This window comes from Pelodiscus sinensis, chromosome 24 (assembly GCF_052426305.1).
Source record: "Pelodiscus sinensis isolate ZL-2025 chromosome 24, ASM5242630v1, whole genome shotgun sequence".
Classification (NCBI taxonomy): domain Eukaryota; kingdom Metazoa; phylum Chordata; order Testudines; family Trionychidae; genus Pelodiscus; species Pelodiscus sinensis.
The window spans coordinates 23,075,726-23,094,346 of record NC_143075.1 but is presented as its reverse complement, the minus strand read 5'-3'; the positions used below and the strand labels follow the sequence as shown (position 1 = coordinate 23,094,346).

General features: G+C 47.4%; 1 protein-coding gene across 2 annotated transcripts; it reads right to left on the bottom strand.

Annotated features, from left to right (window-relative positions):
• Window positions 1-1,185: 1,185 nt before the first annotated feature.
• On the bottom strand, window positions 1,186-12,987 carry PPIH (peptidylprolyl isomerase H). 2 transcript variants are annotated; one of them, XM_075906221.2, is made up of 10 exons: window positions 12,680-12,987; window positions 12,088-12,152; window positions 9,494-9,517; window positions 9,086-9,130; window positions 7,681-7,723; window positions 5,478-5,570; window positions 4,545-4,632; window positions 4,404-4,444; window positions 2,716-2,806; window positions 1,186-1,362 (listed from the first exon to the last, which is right to left on the bottom strand). In XM_075906221.2, exons 1-9 carry the CDS (start codon window positions 12,743-12,745, stop codon window positions 2,738-2,740), a joined length of 534 nt encoding a protein of 177 aa, XP_075762336.1. In that variant the 5' UTR covers window positions 12,746-12,987; the 3' UTR covers window positions 1,186-1,362; window positions 2,716-2,737. The 2 variants fall into 2 exon arrangements, with proteins under 2 accessions (XP_075762336.1, XP_075762334.1); XM_075906219.2 differs by having other exon boundaries at window positions 1,186-1,259; window positions 12,680-12,983.
• Window positions 12,988-18,621: the final 5,634 nt, after the last annotated feature.

The following is an 18,621-nucleotide window of genomic DNA, read 5'->3' as shown; positions in this document are numbered from 1 at the left end:
AAAGTACTACTTCTGGAAAATTCTCTGTCTGCGGCGTCGGGGCAAGCCCAGCACCAACAGTGGAGCACCCGCGGGGACACCATCTTGAAGACACCAAGGTGAGTAACTTCGCTTTTCTCAACCAGTGGTATGAGTACTCTTATGGGTACTCAAGGGAAGTCTGGGGCGGGTACATCAACACAACTGAAATTTGGAGAAAACTGAATTTTTGTTTTAAGTTTTACAGCTCTTTATTATTTTGTATTTTTTACACCCAAAAATTTCATTCCCCACCCGGGTACAATTAAGTTGTTTAAACAAATGTATTGCAATGGTAGAAAACAATCGTGTGTGTCTGAAAACTGTAGGTACTGGGGATACTTATAAATATTTTTTTGAAAAAGGAATACTTTATGAAAAAAGGTTGAAACACACTGGGGTAGTCAATAGTGTAGTCGATTAGCCAATAAGCAAAAGCTTAAATGTTAATGCCATACACTACATGCATTCCCCCACGAGAGGAGCTGTTTTTTAAACTAGCTCCCCTTGTGGACCAGCTCCCGCCTGGCACCCCACGCTGCTGCCTCTGATATACCAACCTCAATGTGTAACACAATAAAAAAAATTCTTTAAAATATTATTTCAGTGCTAGCTCCCAACAATCAGATGGAAAAAAAATAGAGATTGAATAGGAATAAAAGTTGAAGAAATTGTGATGAAAGAGGAGCTGTTATGCATATACAGTGGCCATATCTGGTCATTTGAGGATATTGGGATGCAAGCAGTAACCAAATATCACAAATTGTTTGATATTTATTACCAAATGATCCCTTGGTAAGCCTTCTGGGGTTTCCTAGTGGAAAGAGTCAAACACAAAAATCAATTAAACTCTCCTCATAGCTGTCATTAGCTTCTCATTGGAAAAATAAAAATAGCCAAACCATAGAGAACTTGTTTAAAAAAACCCATGAGATTGTGATTATGGAAAAATTATCACACACATTACCCAGCAAAATAATCAGAGAGCAGACAGATTAGATATGTATACCTTTTATTCAAAATTCAAAGTATATTCATCTGCAAAAACAAAAGAAAAAACCCCCAAAAGTACACCGGTCCAAGAATCCAGCCTGAAATATTCTAACTGGACAACACTGCACAGACATTTAACACAATGATTTACACTAAAAAAATTGTTTTTTAAAAAAAACTGTACATCCTGAATGTCAGAAGCTTCTGAAGACGTGCCAGCAGCACAGAGACCAGGGACCAGGGACTACCTGGAAGTGGGAGGAGAAAGAAGATCAGTAATAGCATCAGCCATGTCAGAATGCAGACCATCTGGGCATGCTGTCTTCACCCCTGGCTCATCCCCCACAGCAGCTGAAGGGATGGAACAGAAACAGCTAAGAAATTCATCACTCTTAACCCTATCTCTTGCTCCGAGTTACATTGCTGTCACTGATACCCAGCAAGCCATGATGTCTAACTGTACCTGTTAGACCATCAGGGACGTGGGAACGCCACAGTTCAGTGGCCATGGATTCTCCAGCAAAATCTCAGTTTTCATTTAAAAATAATTATGCTCCCAGCCACCAGGGAAGCTTTGAAAACTGGGAGCAGAGTGTACACGCCTGCCTAAGTCTGCAAGCAACATAATGCCCTGCCTCTGACAGTGCTCCATTCATCAGCCCAGTGAGGGAGCTGAAACTTAAAGATGGCAATTTCAAATCTACATTATTAACAATTTCACTGTTTGCTATCTTCTCAGGACTACCCAGCTAACAGCAACTGTGAACTGGGGAGAGGAGGCAGTACATAGTGGTGATATTACTTACCCACCACAGTTGGAGGCTTCATGTACTGAGGGCCCAATCCTGCTAAGCATTGAATGCCTCCTCTAAGGGCACTCAACAAATTCCAGGATCAGGTCCTAAATGCCTGCTAAGCACCGTGGATCTCAAACCGCCCTTCTGACAGGGAGGGGTGTCTCCATGTAGTTATTTTGGGAATGACTTGGCGTTATCTAGTTGTCAGAAAGCAGTTTGGTTCAACTTGCAGATGTCAGGAGTGGAGAGGAATGGTATGCAGTGCCTCCATCCACTATCTGCTTGTAAAAACCTGAAAATCAGTGGCTAACGGGATAACAAAATCGAACGTTTGGCAAATTTATTTTAAAATCAAGTTGCAGACTGACATTTCTGCGCATGTGTGTTGAAAAGCTTTTTGCCTGATGAAGCAGCTGGATGACTCAGAAGGAGAGCTATGCTTTTTAATACAAGGTCTCTGGCACAGTCTATGACCTTAAGTAGCAATGACTACATGAGCAAGCCAAGGTGGCCAGAAGCATAGAAATGCTAGAAACACCTGACCAAGGTCCAGGAAAACGGCGCCTTCTGTAGTCAGAAGAGAGGATGTATCATGTGACAAGCCCACTGACTTGCAGGGGCTTACAAGATCTCTCCCCATCCAGACATCAAGTGCTTCAGCTTCACAACACATATGGCCCCAGGAAGGACAGTGCCAAAGCTATTACAGAATCCTCTATTCTTCCAACAGTTATTTTCTTGGGCTTTTAGGGTTACTTGCAACTCCCCCAGAAAATGAAACTTTCCACAAGCTGTGAGAACGGCAAATAGCAAACAGAACTTCGAGGCAGTGACAGGTGGGTTCCAATCATCATCACCTCTCAGCAGGTAGTTTCTCAGCCACAATGAAGAAGACTGACAGACCTACCAAAATTTCTGAGTCCATTGCTCTACATTTCACCACACTGCGAGATGACCACTGGTAGTTTGGGTTTGTTATTTGGACCAGTAGGTACATTCTGGAGGACCAAAAAAAAAAAAAAAAAAAAAAAAACCACACACACAGTTACATGGTATAAAGTCACAGCAAGTCACTAGGAATCAGAAGCTATTTTGAGAGGCTCTTTCATTTCTTCTCTTTTGCAGCAATGTCCTTGGACCCTTATATAAACCCTGCAAACTGCTTCTTTACTACAGAGCCATGGGAGACTCTGACCTCACAAAAGGGGAACAAAGACAGAAGCAGCAGAGATACATGGGACTTGCAATGAGACGCAATATGTCACTTGAGATTTCTTTGGTTTCCATCTTTAAAATGACACTAATTATCATATCAAAAAGAAAAGTACCCCCCATTTGTACAGAAGAGGGAGCTATTCCGTAAGGATACCCAAAGTACATCCTCGGAACTCACACATCAGCCTGAACTAGGGCCCGTGATCTCTGACTGTGTCACTTAATTCCTTTCTCCTCTGCCCACCACAGTTGTGTTTGGGCAGCCTACAAAACAGGCACACAGTTGTCCTCCTTTTGTTTATTAAAGTACTTCTGGCGGGAAATGCTGCAAGAGGAGTCGCCTTCTAGTTTCCAGTCATAGTGGCTCTTTTCTGTGTTAGCAACACTTCCAACTTACGGCAGTCAGACAAGGTGATCAGAGTCAGTTAACATTTTCCATTGGACATACAGAAAGTGTAAACAAAATTCACCTCTGCAGTGGTTTTATTAAAAGAGGGCTAGCAATAAAGAATTGTGTAGTGTGATTCCCTGCATAAGACCTTTGCCTGATACTTTAAGTAGAGCTGTTCTCAGCTCTGTACTCCTTTCCCCTTTGGATTCTCTATTTCTAGCATTCATGCATCTGACGAAGTGGGTCTTTGCCCACGAAAGCTTATGCTCCTACACTTCAGTTAGTCTATAAGGTGCCACAGGACTCCTCGTCGCTTCAGCATTCACACACTATCCCTGGCTCAGCTCTGGGGCCCACTACTTGCACACAAGCACCCAGTCAGAAAGCAGACCGCCACTAGGTGCTCTGTTTAGTGAGTCATCCAACATTGTGGTACCCCAACACTTTAAAAGAGAATATTAACAGACCCAGGATGTTTGTCTGCTACACACCATTCTAAATATAGAATTCACTGGTCAATGCACAGATGTGTATAGCTACAGCACCTGGAAACCCTTCAGAAACCTTATTTAATATTATTAGAAGGTGTTGATAAATTCCCTGAATTATTCAGTTGAAATCTAATCAACTTCACATTACCTCGTAGTACCACAGAACCCATCTCCTTTACATTCCTGTTCTTAACTTGTTAATCAAACAAGTTTCCAGAAAGGAGACTCTGCACCATAACCCAACCCATCTAAACAAGCTTCTCCAGTCACTGACCAGCTACTCCAACCGCATGACACAAAACTCCCTGCATCTTGCTAAGGCAAAGCTGCATGATGGCCTCCCTGTGCAGGAAGTCCAGTCCTAGCAAGGAGTTCCTGCTCACTACTGTTCCACCATTACACTGCACGTGGACAGGAAGGGAGCACAAAGCCCAGATTACTGCTGCACATGTGTATCTGGCATGCACATTCCTGAACAGGATGAGGAACTAAACTTACTTCAATTTTTCTCATGACAAGAAGCCCATCAATGATTTTGCCTGTCAGGGAAGAGAATATTTATTAATAGCAGTTTTATATTCACCTTTGCTGTAGTCTCAGATTGTCAAATACAGATGACTCTGTGTTGCAGTTACTCACCAAATACAACATGCTTTCCATCCAGCCAGTCACATTTGGAGCATGTGATGAAAAACTGACAACCATTAGAACTTGGGCCACTGTTTGCCTGATTGAAAATGCAAAAACAAAACACCTCAAGCCAGTGGTAGTTAGAAGACAGAGGTGCCCAAAGCAGGAGGAAAGCAATCCTCCTGCGCTATTTTCCAAAGTTAATACTAGCTCCATAGTATGCAGAGCAAAGAAAAAAAGACATGTCTTGAGCCATGATCAGGACTATGGCCTCCGAGCTCCTGCTGAGCAATAACAGCCCATGTGACCAATCAGATTCAGATACATTGCAGAGAGTTTCTGTGGCTCTGAAAGAGTACTGGGGCCAGCACACACCAAGCTGAGTTCCTTATCACACTGTGCTCCTGGGGGAAGGGCACATCCTTTGTATTGATTACACTTACTGCTTTGCAGAAATTGTCACAAGTGAAGCTGAAAATTTAGGCAACTGTGTAGCAGGGATGTAAAATCCCATTTAGTTAACCAATTAAAGGGGCAGTGAGCAGTCTGGGCTAGAACAGCCTCCATCCCCACCTCCCTGGCAGAGGCTACTCCAGTCCAGCCAGAGGAGCCCCTATCTGCAGCAGACCCCTGTGGCTCAGAAACAAGTTATTTAGATTAATGCGGAAAAAGAATTCTGCAACAGATTCTGCAGCTTCAGAATCACAATATCTGGGTTTCTGCCCAGTCATGTTCCAGCACAACTGTCTGTTACTGGGGTACCAGCCTCTGAAACAGCTAGTTACTGAACTAAACAGAGGAGCAGAACCTGGCCCTCAATGAGGCTTTTTTCAGACATTTTAGGAAAAGTAGGAGACTTTGCAAGCTAGAAAAGAAGCTACAAGTCTCCACAAGGGAGCACAAAGCCATTCTAGTCCTACTCCTTTGTTGTCTTATACTTACCATAGATAACAGCCCAGGGGCAGAATGTCTGAGTTTGAAGTTTTCATCTGCAAAGGGACCCCGGTATATACTAGCTACTCCAGTGCCATCTCCCTGCATAAAGAGGAGGATGGCAGGCATTCAGTCTCAGTACAAGTATGCCTTCTGTAGCGTGCATTTAACATTCCCAAACAAAACCACTCTTAAATTGGAGTTCCAGTTCAGGACACATTTCCAGTTGAAAACTAGTTTTCAATTGTAACATTCTTGTTAACACATCTGAACATTTTAGAATCAGAAAACTAGGAGTCTGTGTTCTAACAGCAACTAAGATTCAGCCTCATCATACAGCAATGACAGAGGTGGTGTCAAGTGAGAGGTAAGAGGGGACTTAGAGATCATGGATGTTAGAAAAAGACTAATTTTGGACTCAGCAGACATTCCAGAGGCAATGGACTAGGGGTCACCAAACAAAATGAATAGGTAGCAGGTTTAAAACAAACAAAAGGAAGGGTTTTTTTCCCCATACAGTGCACAATTGGTTAGGTCCATCAATGGCTATTAGCCAGGATGGGTAGGAATGGCGTCCCTACACTGTTCATCAGAGGCTGGAAACAGATGACAAGAGAGGGATCATGTGATGATTCCCTGTTCTGTTCATTTCCTCTGGCCACTACTGGAAAACAGGATACTGGGCTAGATGTACCTTTGGCCTGATCTAGTATGGCTGTTCTTATGGAAACAGGAGAGGGGAGAGAAGGGACTCTTACAAAGGCATTTAGAACTTCCATGATGTCTAACAGGTGAAGGATTACTTCTTGAAGGATTGCTTCCTCAGGACCCCCCAAAAATCAGAACTGTGCAGGGAAGACCCCCTCTGAGGCACTAGAACCCATGCAGTTCTAGTCTTTAGACGGGCATACCCCGTCTTTAGCCGTGTGGCTTAGGCTTGCAGAAAAAAACAGTGAGGCAAAACAAAGCTGCCTGAGGTCAAAATTGGCAGAACAGCTGCAGAAGCAGTGTAAGTAGGGCCTTCCAGAAATGGATGTATATTTCCACCAGTTCTGACTGGTGTTTGCCCCAACCTCCTCCTCTTTCTCCCTGTTGTCTTTCTGTTTAGATTAGCCCCTGCCTCGCTAAATCACACCAAACAGTTTTCACGCTGTTTATTCTGCCCTGTACATTCTATCCTGTCACTGTTTATCTTGTCTGGTTAGACAAGATCTTCAAGAAAGGGGCCAGCTATTGTTCTAAAACTGATTGTTCTAATACTAGGCCCAGCAATACTGCTCTCAGTTCCTGACCTAATGTAATAAACAATTTTTTCTCTCACAATTAATAGTAATAATACGTTGCTTGTAATTTTGGTTAAGCTTCTACTAGAAGTTGTCAGATGTCCCTGTGCATTTTAGTAGATCATTCACAAGAACCTGACTTTAAACAAAAATACCTGGCTAAACCAAACTTCCTGTAACAAGTTTTGTGAGAGTGCTCACCAATCATTTTAAAAGCATAAGCATTTTTATTTGATTTGTTTTGAAAAGCCAGCTGTTTTTATTTTGCCAACTCAGAATTCAAAGTGAAAGAAAAAAAATAGTAATTTCAAGCAGAAATGACCTTTTCAGTCTGAGACAGTTCATTAGGGGAAAACCCATTAAACTCAGCCACCCTTAATAGGAGCACTGTTTCCTAAACTCAGTTGCTCTCTGCACACAGCCAATTACCATTTTTCTTTACCAACTTGAAATGTAAGTTATGAAACACTACATAATCTGGTAGTGCAGAAAAATAGCACTTGCTTTTGACAACATGAATGTCCAATCCAGCTCCCAACTGGCAGACCAAACACTCCCCAGAAAAGTTGTTGGAGAATGTTGGTGTTGTGTGGAATGAACTGTCTCATGGTTAGAGGCACAGCCAGCAGGCCATGGGAACTGCGCTTTTCAGAAGGGTGATCACTGCAGCAGAAGAGCCTGGTATTTTTCACCCAAGGAAAGGGAATGTTTGCAACTCAGAAATACATGACAATGTAGGTAATGCTGTTCCAGTTGCTTCAGGGGAAACATTGTTCCCAGTCCCCAGATATCTGTTTCTTAGTGCGTTCCAATTCATTCCAGTGCAGAGAGCAAAAAAATACCAATGAAACTTCTCAAGTAGTTATTTTCTCATAAGTTATTTTCCTCACACCACATCCTTTACGAAAGGAAAACAACAGAGTACCTACATTTACAAAGTCACCTCCCTGGATCATGAAATCCTTAATGACCCTAAAGAAGTAATAAAAAACATAGTTACATCCCTCTGCAAAATCTTCCTGAGAACCCTAATGTGTCAGTGAAAAACAGAGATATTCCCCACAACAGTTAAAATTCATCAGGATTTGCAAACCCATACATTTTGTAATAAAACAATAAAGAATTTCCACAGTTTAAGCTAAAATGAATTGAAATCCTTGACCTTTCAATCTGATGATGTACTCAAAGAGAAATGAACCCTGAGCTTAAACGAGGCAGAGAAAGGAAAAGGTAACTGCCTGTATACAGGTTCAAAGGCACCTAGGAGGCTGCAGTTTCTCTCTATGGCTGTGTCTAGACTGCATCCCTTTTCCATAAAAGGGAGGCAAATTAGACACATTGCAATTGCAAATGAAGCGGGGATTTAAATCCCCCCCGCTTCATTTGCATAAAAATGGCTGCCGCTTTTTTCCGGCTCAGAGCTTTGCCGGAAAAAAAGCACCAGTCTAGACATGGATCTTTCGGAAAATAAAGCCTTTTCCGAAAGATCCCTTATCCCTCTTATTTTCCGAAAGATCCGCATCTAGACTGGCGCTTTCTTCCGGCAAAGCTCCGAGCCGGAAAAAAGCGGCAGCCACTTTTATGCAAATGAAGTGGGGGGGATTTAAATCCCCGCTTCATTTGCAACTGTGATGTGTCTAATTTGCATCCCTTTTACGGAAAAGGGATGCAGTCTAGACACAGCCTATAAGTATAACAGAAGGGCTAACAAGGAAAGCAGTGGACAAAGTCACCCAAACTGTAGGTGCAAGACATCAGTTACAGAAGGAAAACAAATTCAGAGCTACTAGGGATGTGAATGGTAAGCATCACTCAAATGTTACCCGAGAGCAGCTCCCCACAAACGGCCTTCTGTGGACTGCTCCAGCCCTGTGCAGGCTGGAAGCAGCTGGGCTGTAGTAGTCCCTGCCCATGGCACAGAGGCTGCTCCAGCCCAGCTGTTGTGGTGGCCTCTTCAGTCCAGGGGGTTAATCAGTTAATTGGTTAAACTTAACATTTATCCAGTTAACTAATTAAATTGGATTTTACATCCCTAAGAGTTCCTATTTTTTTTTGTCAATGAGGAGTTCTGTGGCATCTTAGAGCCTACCCAAAATATATAGAATCATGAGCTTTCATGGGCAAAACCCCTTTCATCAGATAATTGGAGTGGAAATAACAGAAACCAAGAGATTAACAACAGAAGTAGTTAGACGAAGAAATATCAGAGTTGCCCCTCTGATACTTTCTGAAGTGTACAGCGTGCCTCTTAGTTAACGGCATCATTAAAAAGAGGACTCCAGAATGCCTGTGGTTCACCAAGCTGTTTTAAGCATTAGAAAGAAAAACATTTACCTGTGGAAAGTGCTCCCTTTGTAGCCTATTGGAACACCATCTTTCCTATATGGAAAGAGAAAGAAAGGACATGAGAATTTCTTGCACCTCACAGAACAAAACCCTGCAGGAACTCCAAGCTAAGGAGATCAGCTCTTGTGTGCTGCCCTGACATTTCCCCTCTTACACTGCTTGGGAGGGCAGTATGTTTGGTAATATTGCAGTTTGTAACCAATTCACTCAGACAAACAGCAAAAATATTTTTTACGTCAACCAAGTGTTTTTCCAAGAGTCTTCATTTTGTACTTGTACTGCCATAATGGGCAGGAGGTTAAGAAGAAATACATCTATTCCTTACTCTTGATCCATAACTCCCCCTGCTTCTGTGAACATCCCACTTCAGAGAAGAAAGAAATTGACCCTACATACCTGAATTCACCTGTACAAAATTGCCTGAAAAGAAAAAAACAACCACAACAGCGAGTGAGTAACTTGAAAAGCTATTTGGAAATTATTACCCACTCTGAATATTTCCCAGAAAAGGAACAGGGATGTTACTAGACTGAATCAATGAATATTTCCCAGAAAAGGAACAGGGATGTTACTAGACTGAATCAATGACACTGTCTCTCAAAGCAGATGCGCCCAACTTTCAGCTCTCCAGGTTTGTTTCTGAAGCTGGGCGAAGGAAAGGCCCAGATGGATACTAGACCTTGTAAGAGCAAGGAGTAGAATTGGGCAGCAATTTGTGGAGGTCTCTGATGGACGAAGTTACACATGTTCCTGTTCAGGCACTGGGCTGCCCAGTATGAAGAAGTAAGCAAACAGTGGGCCAAGTCAGTAATCTGCATCTCTCGGGTGCATTGTGTGCAAAGATGCTTTGGGAGGAAGGGGCAAACATGAACACAGTGGGCTGCAGGGTTTCTGAATCGCACATTTATCCCCAGGTGCAAATGGTTGAGCCCTCCTCTTTTTTGAGCATGTGGGAATAACTGCTTGGGTCAGGCATTCTTTCCCTAGGAACTAGTAAAAGTCTGGCCAGTCTGAAGTACAGCTGAGTTTTGCTCAATCTGCGGATTGAATCTCACAAGGAGACAGCATGGAATTTGGTGCCTAGGAGGTGATGGGAAGATACGGCAGTAAGGCCACTACATCTGCTAGGCAATTTCCATTACAGGAGACCTGATGTGGGATAAAAATCACAGAATACTAGAACTGGAAAGGACTTTGAGAGGTTATCGAGTTCAGTCCTCTGCCCTCACAGCAGGACCAATCACCATCCAGATCAGGGCTATTCAACTTTGGAAGCCACGGGGGCCACAATGATACAGCACATGCCAAGTGGCGCAACTTAAGTGTGGTTGCACAAATATGCAAATATATATGCAAATACGGTGAGGAGTCCTGTGGCACCTTATAGACTAACAGATTTTACAGATTCAGACTAACACGGTTACCCCTCTGATATATGCAAATAGCTTCTTTCACACAATGCCCCGGTGCTCCTGGCACCACCTTCCTGGGGGCTAGACACGCTGACAGCCTGCACCCATCTGTTCCAGCCAGACTGTCCGCTTGCATCTTTCAATGCTCACCCCACCTGGGAGACGCCTCGCCATTGTGAAGCACGTTCCCAGTGGAGGCCACGTTCAAAGGATCCCACCCATGAGCCACGTGTTGAGCCCCACGTAAACCCGAACTGCATCATAGGCTGTAAACAAACATAGCCCTGATCTAAATCATCCCTGATAGATAGATATCCATCTTGCTCTTAAATATCTCCAGAGATGGAGATTCCAAATCCTCCCTAGGCAATTTATTCCAGTGTTTAATCGCACTGACAGTTAGATGCTACAGCCGTCGATCTTCTATCGTTCAATTCAGTAAAAACTAAAGATGTGAATGTGTACCCATATACTGTAAATCTGTTCATGGTTACATCCATCCCTGCACAGATACCTGCCTGCTAGCATGTAAATGTGTAACCACTGAAAAATTCAGCGGTTATACATTTACATAAATAAACGTATTTTAACATCCCTAGTAAATACCGTGTAACTGAACAATCGATTAACCTCATGAATTCTTATCAGTTACTTGACTATTCTACAGTCCCCAGGGGTGGGGTCAGCAGCCAGTGCACTCCAGCGCCACTCCTGGGGAGCGCTCTACCACTCCGCACTCCTGCCTCAGCACCAGTGCAGGGTAGCAGCAGCCCCTGTTTGGGGGTGGAGTCTGAGCTCCTGGACCCAACGTGAGCCGGAACTGAGCCGGGATGCCTGCCCACCCAGTTCCTAATACACTTTAAATGCAGAGCCACAGCAGGGGTAGGTCCCAGACCCGTCGCAAGCCAGGACTGAGCCGGGCTGCTGGCCAGCCTACTAAAAAATTTACTGGCGCGGGGGGTGGGGAGGAATGCATTAACTTATAAGCTTTTATTTATCAGTTAATCGACTATACTATTACATCCCTAATAAAGACCCCAATGAGGGTGCCACCATTGGCACCAGTACTCCTATTTCTTGTGAAGGGTAAGGGAAGTTGACAGGAGCATTCCTTCTGTTGACCTCCTGCTGAGAAGACAGTGCCAAAGTATGGCATAAGATACGTCAACTCCAGCTATGTTAAAAAAAAAAAAAACTTAACTTAAAATTGCGTACCTTAAGCTGACCTCCAGTAGTGTGGACCTGGCTTTTAGAGTCTTAACCCTGTCCCTTCCCTTTAAGGGATCTAAAAGTAAAAGTTAATTATCAAGGCAGTTAATTTCCTTGATGATCAAAGCACATGTTCAAGAGGAGGGCTGATACCCTACAGTGCACAATCTACTGCAGGCTGCAGCTCATAAGGCTGTCTCAAAGAGACACAACCTCCACTAAAATTGCTTCTCAGACCCCCTGGGCACTGTGCCAGGCAGGACTGCCCCACTGCTGGGCCAGAGAGCCGGGGCCTCCTCCAGCCAGTTGCTGCATGATCGATCCCCAGGCATTGGGCTGCCTCGCTGGGAGCAAAGTGCCACAGGCTACCTGAAATTCTCCGCTGTTTTGGGCACAACATCTGCGAACAGCTCCACCTTCATACGGCCAACTTCCTAGGGGGGAAAAGAGCGTCAGCGCCAGGCCCATGTCTAGGGGCCATGGCCCCTCTGCCCCCACCCTGCCCTCCGGGCCAGGGCCCCTCCTGCCCCCCACCCTGACCCCCGGGGCCAGGGCCCCTCCTGCCCCCCACCCTGACCCCCGGGGCCAGGGCCCCTCCTGCCCCCCACCCCGACCCCCGGGCCAGGGCCCCTCCTGCCCCCCACCCCGACCCCCGGGGCAGGGCCCCTCCTGCCCCCCACCCTGACCCCCGGGCCAGGGCCCCTCCTGCCCCCCACCCTGACCCCCGGGCCAGGGCCCCTCCTGCCCCCCACCCTGACCCCCGGGCCAGGGCCCCTCCTGCCCCCCACCCTGCCCCCCGGGGCCAGGGCCCCTCTGCCCCCCACCCTGCCCCCCGGGGCCAGGGCCCCTCTGCCCCCCACCCTGCCCCCCGGGCCAGGGCCCCTCTGCCCCCCCTCGGGCCCGAGGCCCCTCCCCGAGCTCACTCTGCCCCCCCCCGGCCCCTTGCCCGCCCCGTCCCCACCTGGCCGCCGATGCTGACATCGAAGAAGACCACGGGGTTGTTGGGGTTGGAGGCCAGCACCGACATGGCGACCCACCGGAACCGGAACCCGGACACCGGCCTCCTTCCGGCAACATGGCCTGCCCGGGTTCCGGTTCCGGACCCGCACTCGGAGGGAAGTTACATGGCTCCGGGGGACCCGCCAAGGGTTCATCCAGCCTCGGCCACAGCCCGGCCGCGGGACTAGAGCCCAGCGCTGGCTAAAAGACCGGCCGCCCGGGAAATGCAGTGCGCAGGCGCAGCAGGGGCTGGGCGTTGCAAAGTGCGCTGGGAGTTGTAGTCCGCGCGCCGCGGCTGCGTTCTGTGCCGCTTCTAGTCCCAGCATGCCCCGCGCCACTCCTCTTCCCGCCAACAGACCGTCTCACGCGAGCCCGTAGCTCAGGGAGCGCTCCTATTGGACACGGTGCTACAGCGTGGGGGGAGGGGCGTAACTATGGTGACCCTATTGCTGAACCAAAATTAGGGACATATTAGCCACGCCCCTGAGCCCCACTAGCCACGCCCCTGAGCCTGCAATTGCATTGACCCGATTTGTGTCTCATTAACTGGGGGGGGGGAGGGGGTCGGGGGAAGTGTCCCCCTGAGGCTATGTCCACACTGGCGCCATCTTGCGCCAGAGATATGCAAATGAGGCTAAGCGTGGAATATCGCCGAGCCTCATTTGCATACCTAATGAGCCGCCATTGTTGCGGAAGAGGCTCTTGCGCTAGGAGGAGCTGTCTGCATGGCCCCTTCTTGCGCAACGCCGCTAGTCCTGAAAATAATCGGCGTAGCGGCGTTGCTCATTAGGTATGCAAATGAGGCTCGGTGATATTCCACGCTTAGCCTCATTTGCATATCTCTGGCGGAAGATGGCGCCAGTGTAGACATAGCCTAAGAGTTTCCTCCCATGAGCGGAATGAATTTTGTGTTGTGCACGGCACTGAGTTCACGTGGCTTGTTCGGATGTGCCACTGTGGCACCCAAGTTATTAATAAATATCCTATAAACCTCGACCTTTCCCCTCTGCTGCCCTGTCTCCCCCTGCTCCATCAGCTCCCCTGGTGCCTGCTGCCCCCCAACTCCCCACCCTCCTCTGCTGTCCTGACCCCTGCCCTTCTCACTGCCTTCAGCCCTCCTGGGACCTGCCCCCCTCCACCAGCCCTTCCCCCCTCCCTGTGCCCACTCCTCCAGTAGCCCCACTCTGATCGTCCCCTCCTCATCGCCTCTCCTCTGGTCCCTCTCCTGCTGGTGTCTGCCCTTCTGCTTCACCCCCAGAATCCCCTGGCACCTGCACCTTCCCTTAGCCCTGCACCCTCCTGGTGCCTCCCCCTTCCCTCACTGCCCCTGCCCCCTTTGCCCTCTTTTTCCCTGATGCCCACCCCCTCACCACCCTCTACCCCAGTTCCCCTCATGCCCCTCTGTGCCCTCAAATATGACTTGCTCCATCCCTGCCTTTCTTATGCCCACCCCTCCTTTCAACCCTTCTCCCAGCACCTCCTCCTCCTCCCTCTTGCCCCCATGTCCCTCCCCTCTCCTCACATCACCCTGTCCCCTCCACCGACACCTTCCCTCCCTCCTCCTGTCCCTTTCCTCATTGTTTCCAATTGACCCCCAGCATTTGTCTCTCTGCCACCCTGCCCTTTGGTGCCTTCCCCTTTCTTCTCCTGCCCTGACCCTCTTCCCTCAGCACAAGGCCCTTCCTCTCCCACCCCACTTTCCCTTAGTTCTCCCCCTGCCCCTCCCCCACCTGCTTTCCAGTTTGCGGGGCTGGAGTCTGTGGTCAGGCCCCAGAAGTCCCCGCAGCCCCTAGCTGCTTCCGGGACAAGACTGCTTGCCGGGCCTGGAGCTGGGCCGCCAGCGGTGCTAATTTTCGTGCGTTCCAGTCCCCACATCAGCTTTGCTTCCCATTAGAAGAAGCAAGATGGGGGAGGAAGCCCCCACCCCACCAGACCCGGCTTGTGGAGCACAGCTGTGCGAGTGGGTCTGGTGCACTGCTGCTCCCCCAGCGGAGTGGGAAGGGGTGGGGAGAGAAAGGGCAGAGCGCACAGGCAGAGCCCGAACCAACCCCGCTCTGCAGCATTCCAGCCAGGCTCTGCCTGGTCTCTGCCGGGACTCTGGCAGCAGCTCCAAGGAGCAGCTTGCCGGGTTTATCCCCCTCCCCCTCTGGCAGTGGTGGCAGCCACCTGTGGATGGAGGAGGCGGCATGGCCCGGCTGGCAGTCTCGCAGCTGGAGGGAAGGGCCACATGGTGGTGGGGGCTTGCTGGACAGTGATGCGTGATGCACTGGAGCTCGGACTCTGGACACTGCGCGCCACCGGCAGTGGCCCTGGCTGCCCACACAAAGCACCAAGAGAACCGCTTACGTGCTGAGTGGAGGCGAGGAGTTGCTGCTGCGCTGCGCTAGCACTGGGTGTCTGTGAGGGTGTCCCAGCAAGGGAGGGAAATGGCGGTGCCGTTTGTAGTCGGAGCTGAACACATTTTCCGGGACATTTGCCTCCTTTATCGGGAAACTGGGACAGAATCTTTAAATCCGGGACTGTCCCGGAAAAAAAAGGGATGTATGGTCACCATAGGACTAATTTAGCTGTAATAACTCAAGAGAGATCGTGGAGTCATTGTGGATAGTTCTCTGAAAACATCCACTCAGTGTGCAGCAGCCGTCAAAAAAGCAAACAGAATGTTAGGAATCATTTTAAAAAGGATAGAGAATAAGACAAAGAATATCTTATTGTGTCTGTATAAATCCATGGTTCACCCACATCTTGAATCCTGCATACAGATGTGATCATCTCATCTCATCTCTAAAAAGACATCTTGGCATTGGAAAAGGTTCAGAAAAGGGCAACAAAAGATAATTAGGGGTTTGGAACGGGTACCATATGATGAGAGATTAACAAAACTGGGATTTTTCAGTTTAGAAAACAGGAGACTAAGCGGGGATTTAATAGAGGTGTATAAAATCATGACTAATGTGGAAAAAGTGAATAAGGAAAAGTTATTTACTTGTTCCCATAACACAAGAACTAAGGGTCATCAAATGAAATTAATAGGCAGCAGGTTTATAACAAAAGGAAGTTTTTCTTCACGAAGTGCACAGTTAATCTGTGATGCTCCTTGACAGAGGATGCTGTAAAGACCAGGACTTTAAGAGGGTCAAAAAAGAACTACTGTAATTCCTCATTTAACACTATAAATATGTTTCAGAAAATGATCGTGTTAAGTGAAAACGTGTTATGCGGGGTCCATTTTCCCATTGAAAATAATGGAAAAGGTGGGGGTTGTATTTCAAGTGGTGGTGTCTGTTGGGACCGGGAAGTAAGGTTGGGGGAGAAAGGGGACTGGGTTACAGCAGGGAGGAGAGGTGTTTGGCTCTGGGGAGGGTGGGGGGACGAGAGGGCAGGGGGATTGGGTTGGGAGTATGCCCCTGTGACGGGTCTGCACTGCATCTGGCGAGGGGAGGCGTGGCCGGGGAACGGTGCGGCGAGCAGCAAACCCTCTTCTGCTTTGCAGGGAGGCAGGGGAACCCCTGAGCAGCCAATGGGTCGGCTGGGGAAATCATGTTATTCCAGGGACGGTCGTGTAATTCAAAAAATGGTCCCTAAAAAAAAATCGTTCTATCACAAAAATGTGTTAATTGGGCACGTGTTAAATGAGAAATTACTGTAGATAAATTCATGGACCTTAGGTCCATCGATGGCTAGTAGCCAGGATGGGTAGGAATGGTGTCCCTAGTCTCTGTTTGTCAGAGGCTGGAAAGGGATGACAGGAGAGGGATTGCTTACGTGATGGTTCACTGTTCTGTTCACTCCCTCTGGGACATCTGGCATTGGCCACTGCAAATAGACAGGACACTGGGCTAGATGGACCTTTGGTCTGACTCAGTCTGGCCGTTCTCATGTTCTTGCATTGGCTTCGTTGCACCCCTGCCCTACAAGCGCTGTGCTGGTGGGGTGCTGGGAGCAGGGTCCTGGCTCTCCTGGTGAGCGACACCCACAGACCCTGCTGCCTGCGGGCTCCTGGGCACAAGGGCATCATCTGGGAGGATGTCTAGTAGCTCCCCCTCTAAAGTTTGACCCTCTGGATTTCATACTTGAGCTGTGCTTAAATCCTATGCCCTGATGCCAGAGGCAGTTCATAGAATCATAGAATAATAGGACTGGAAGGGACCTCAAGAGGTCATCGAGTCCAGCCCCCCGCCCTCAAGGCAGGATCAAGCTCCGTCTACACCATCCCTGACAGATGTCTATCTAACCTGTTCTTAAATATCTCCAGAGAGGGAGATTCCACCACCTCCCTTGGCAATTTATTCCAATATTTGACCACCCTGACAGTTAGGAATTTTTTCCTAATGTCCAATCTAAACCTCCCCTGCTGCACTTTAAGCCCATTACTCCTTGTCCTGTCCTCAGAAACCAAGAGGAACAAATTTTCGCCTTCCTCCTTGTGACACCCTTTTAGATATTTGAAAACCGCTATCATGTCCCCCCTTAATCTTCTTTTTTCCAAACTAAACAAGCCCAGTTCATGAAGCCTGGCTTCATAGGTCATGTTCTCTAAACCTTTAATCATTCTTGTCGCTCTTCTCTGTACCCTTTCCAATTTCTCCACATCTTTCTTGAAATGTGGCGCCCAGAACTGGACACAGTACTCCAGCTGAGGCCTAACTAGTGCAGAGTAGAGCGGCAGAATGACTTCACGAGTTTTGCTTACAACACACCTGTTGATACAACCTAGAATCATATTTGCTTTTTTTGCAACAGCATCACACTGTTGACTCATATTCAACTTGTGGTCCACTATGACCCCTAAATCCCTTTCCGCCATGCTCCTTCCTAGACAGTCGCTTCCCATCTTGTATGTATGGAACTGATTGTTCCTTCCTAAGTGGAGCACTTTGCATTTCTCTTTATTAAACTTCATCCTGTTTACCTCTGACCATTTCTCTAACTTTCTAAGGTCATTTTGAATTATGTCCCTATCCTCCAAAGAAGTTGCAACCCCACCCAGTTTGGTATCATCTGCAAACTTAATAAGCGTACTCTCTATCCCAATATCTACATCATTGATGAAGATATTGAACAGTACGGGTCCCAAAACAGACCCTTGAGGAACTCCACTTGCTATCCCTTTCCAGCAGGATTTAGAACCGTTAACAACAACTCTCTGACTACAGTTATCCAGCCAATTATGGACCCACCTTATCGTGGCCCTATCTAAGTTATATTTGCCTAGTTTATCAATAAGAATATCATGCGAGACCGTATCAAATGCCTTACTAAAGTCTAGGTATATGACATCCACCGCTTCTCCCTTATCCACAAGGCTCGTTATCTTATCAAAGAAAGCTATCAGATTAGTTTGGCATGACTTGTTCTTCATAAACCCATGCTGGCTATTCCCTATCACTTTATTACCTTCCAAGTGTTTGCATTTGATTTCCTTAATTACCTGCTCCATTATCTTCCCTGGGACAGACGTTAAACTGACCGGTCTGTAGTTTCCTGGGTTGTTCTTATTCCCCTTTTTATAGATGGGTACAATATTTGCCCTTTTCCAGTCTTCTGGAATCTCCCCTGTCTGCCATGATTTTTCAAAGATCATAGCTAAAGGCTCAGATACCTCCTCTATCAGCTCCTTGAGTATCCTGGCATGCATTTCATCAGGACCTGGTGACTTGCTGACATCTAACTTTCCTAAGTGATTTTTAACTTGTTCTTTGTGTATCCTATCTTCTAAACTTACCCTCTCTCTGCTTGTATTCACTACGTTAGGCACACCTCCAGACTTCTCGGTGAAGACCGAAACAAAGAAGTCATTGAGCATCTCCGCCATTTCCAAGTTTCCTGTTACTGCTTCTCCCTCCTGACTAAGCAGTGGGCCTACCCTGTCCTTGGTCTTTCTCTTGCTTTTAATGTATTTAT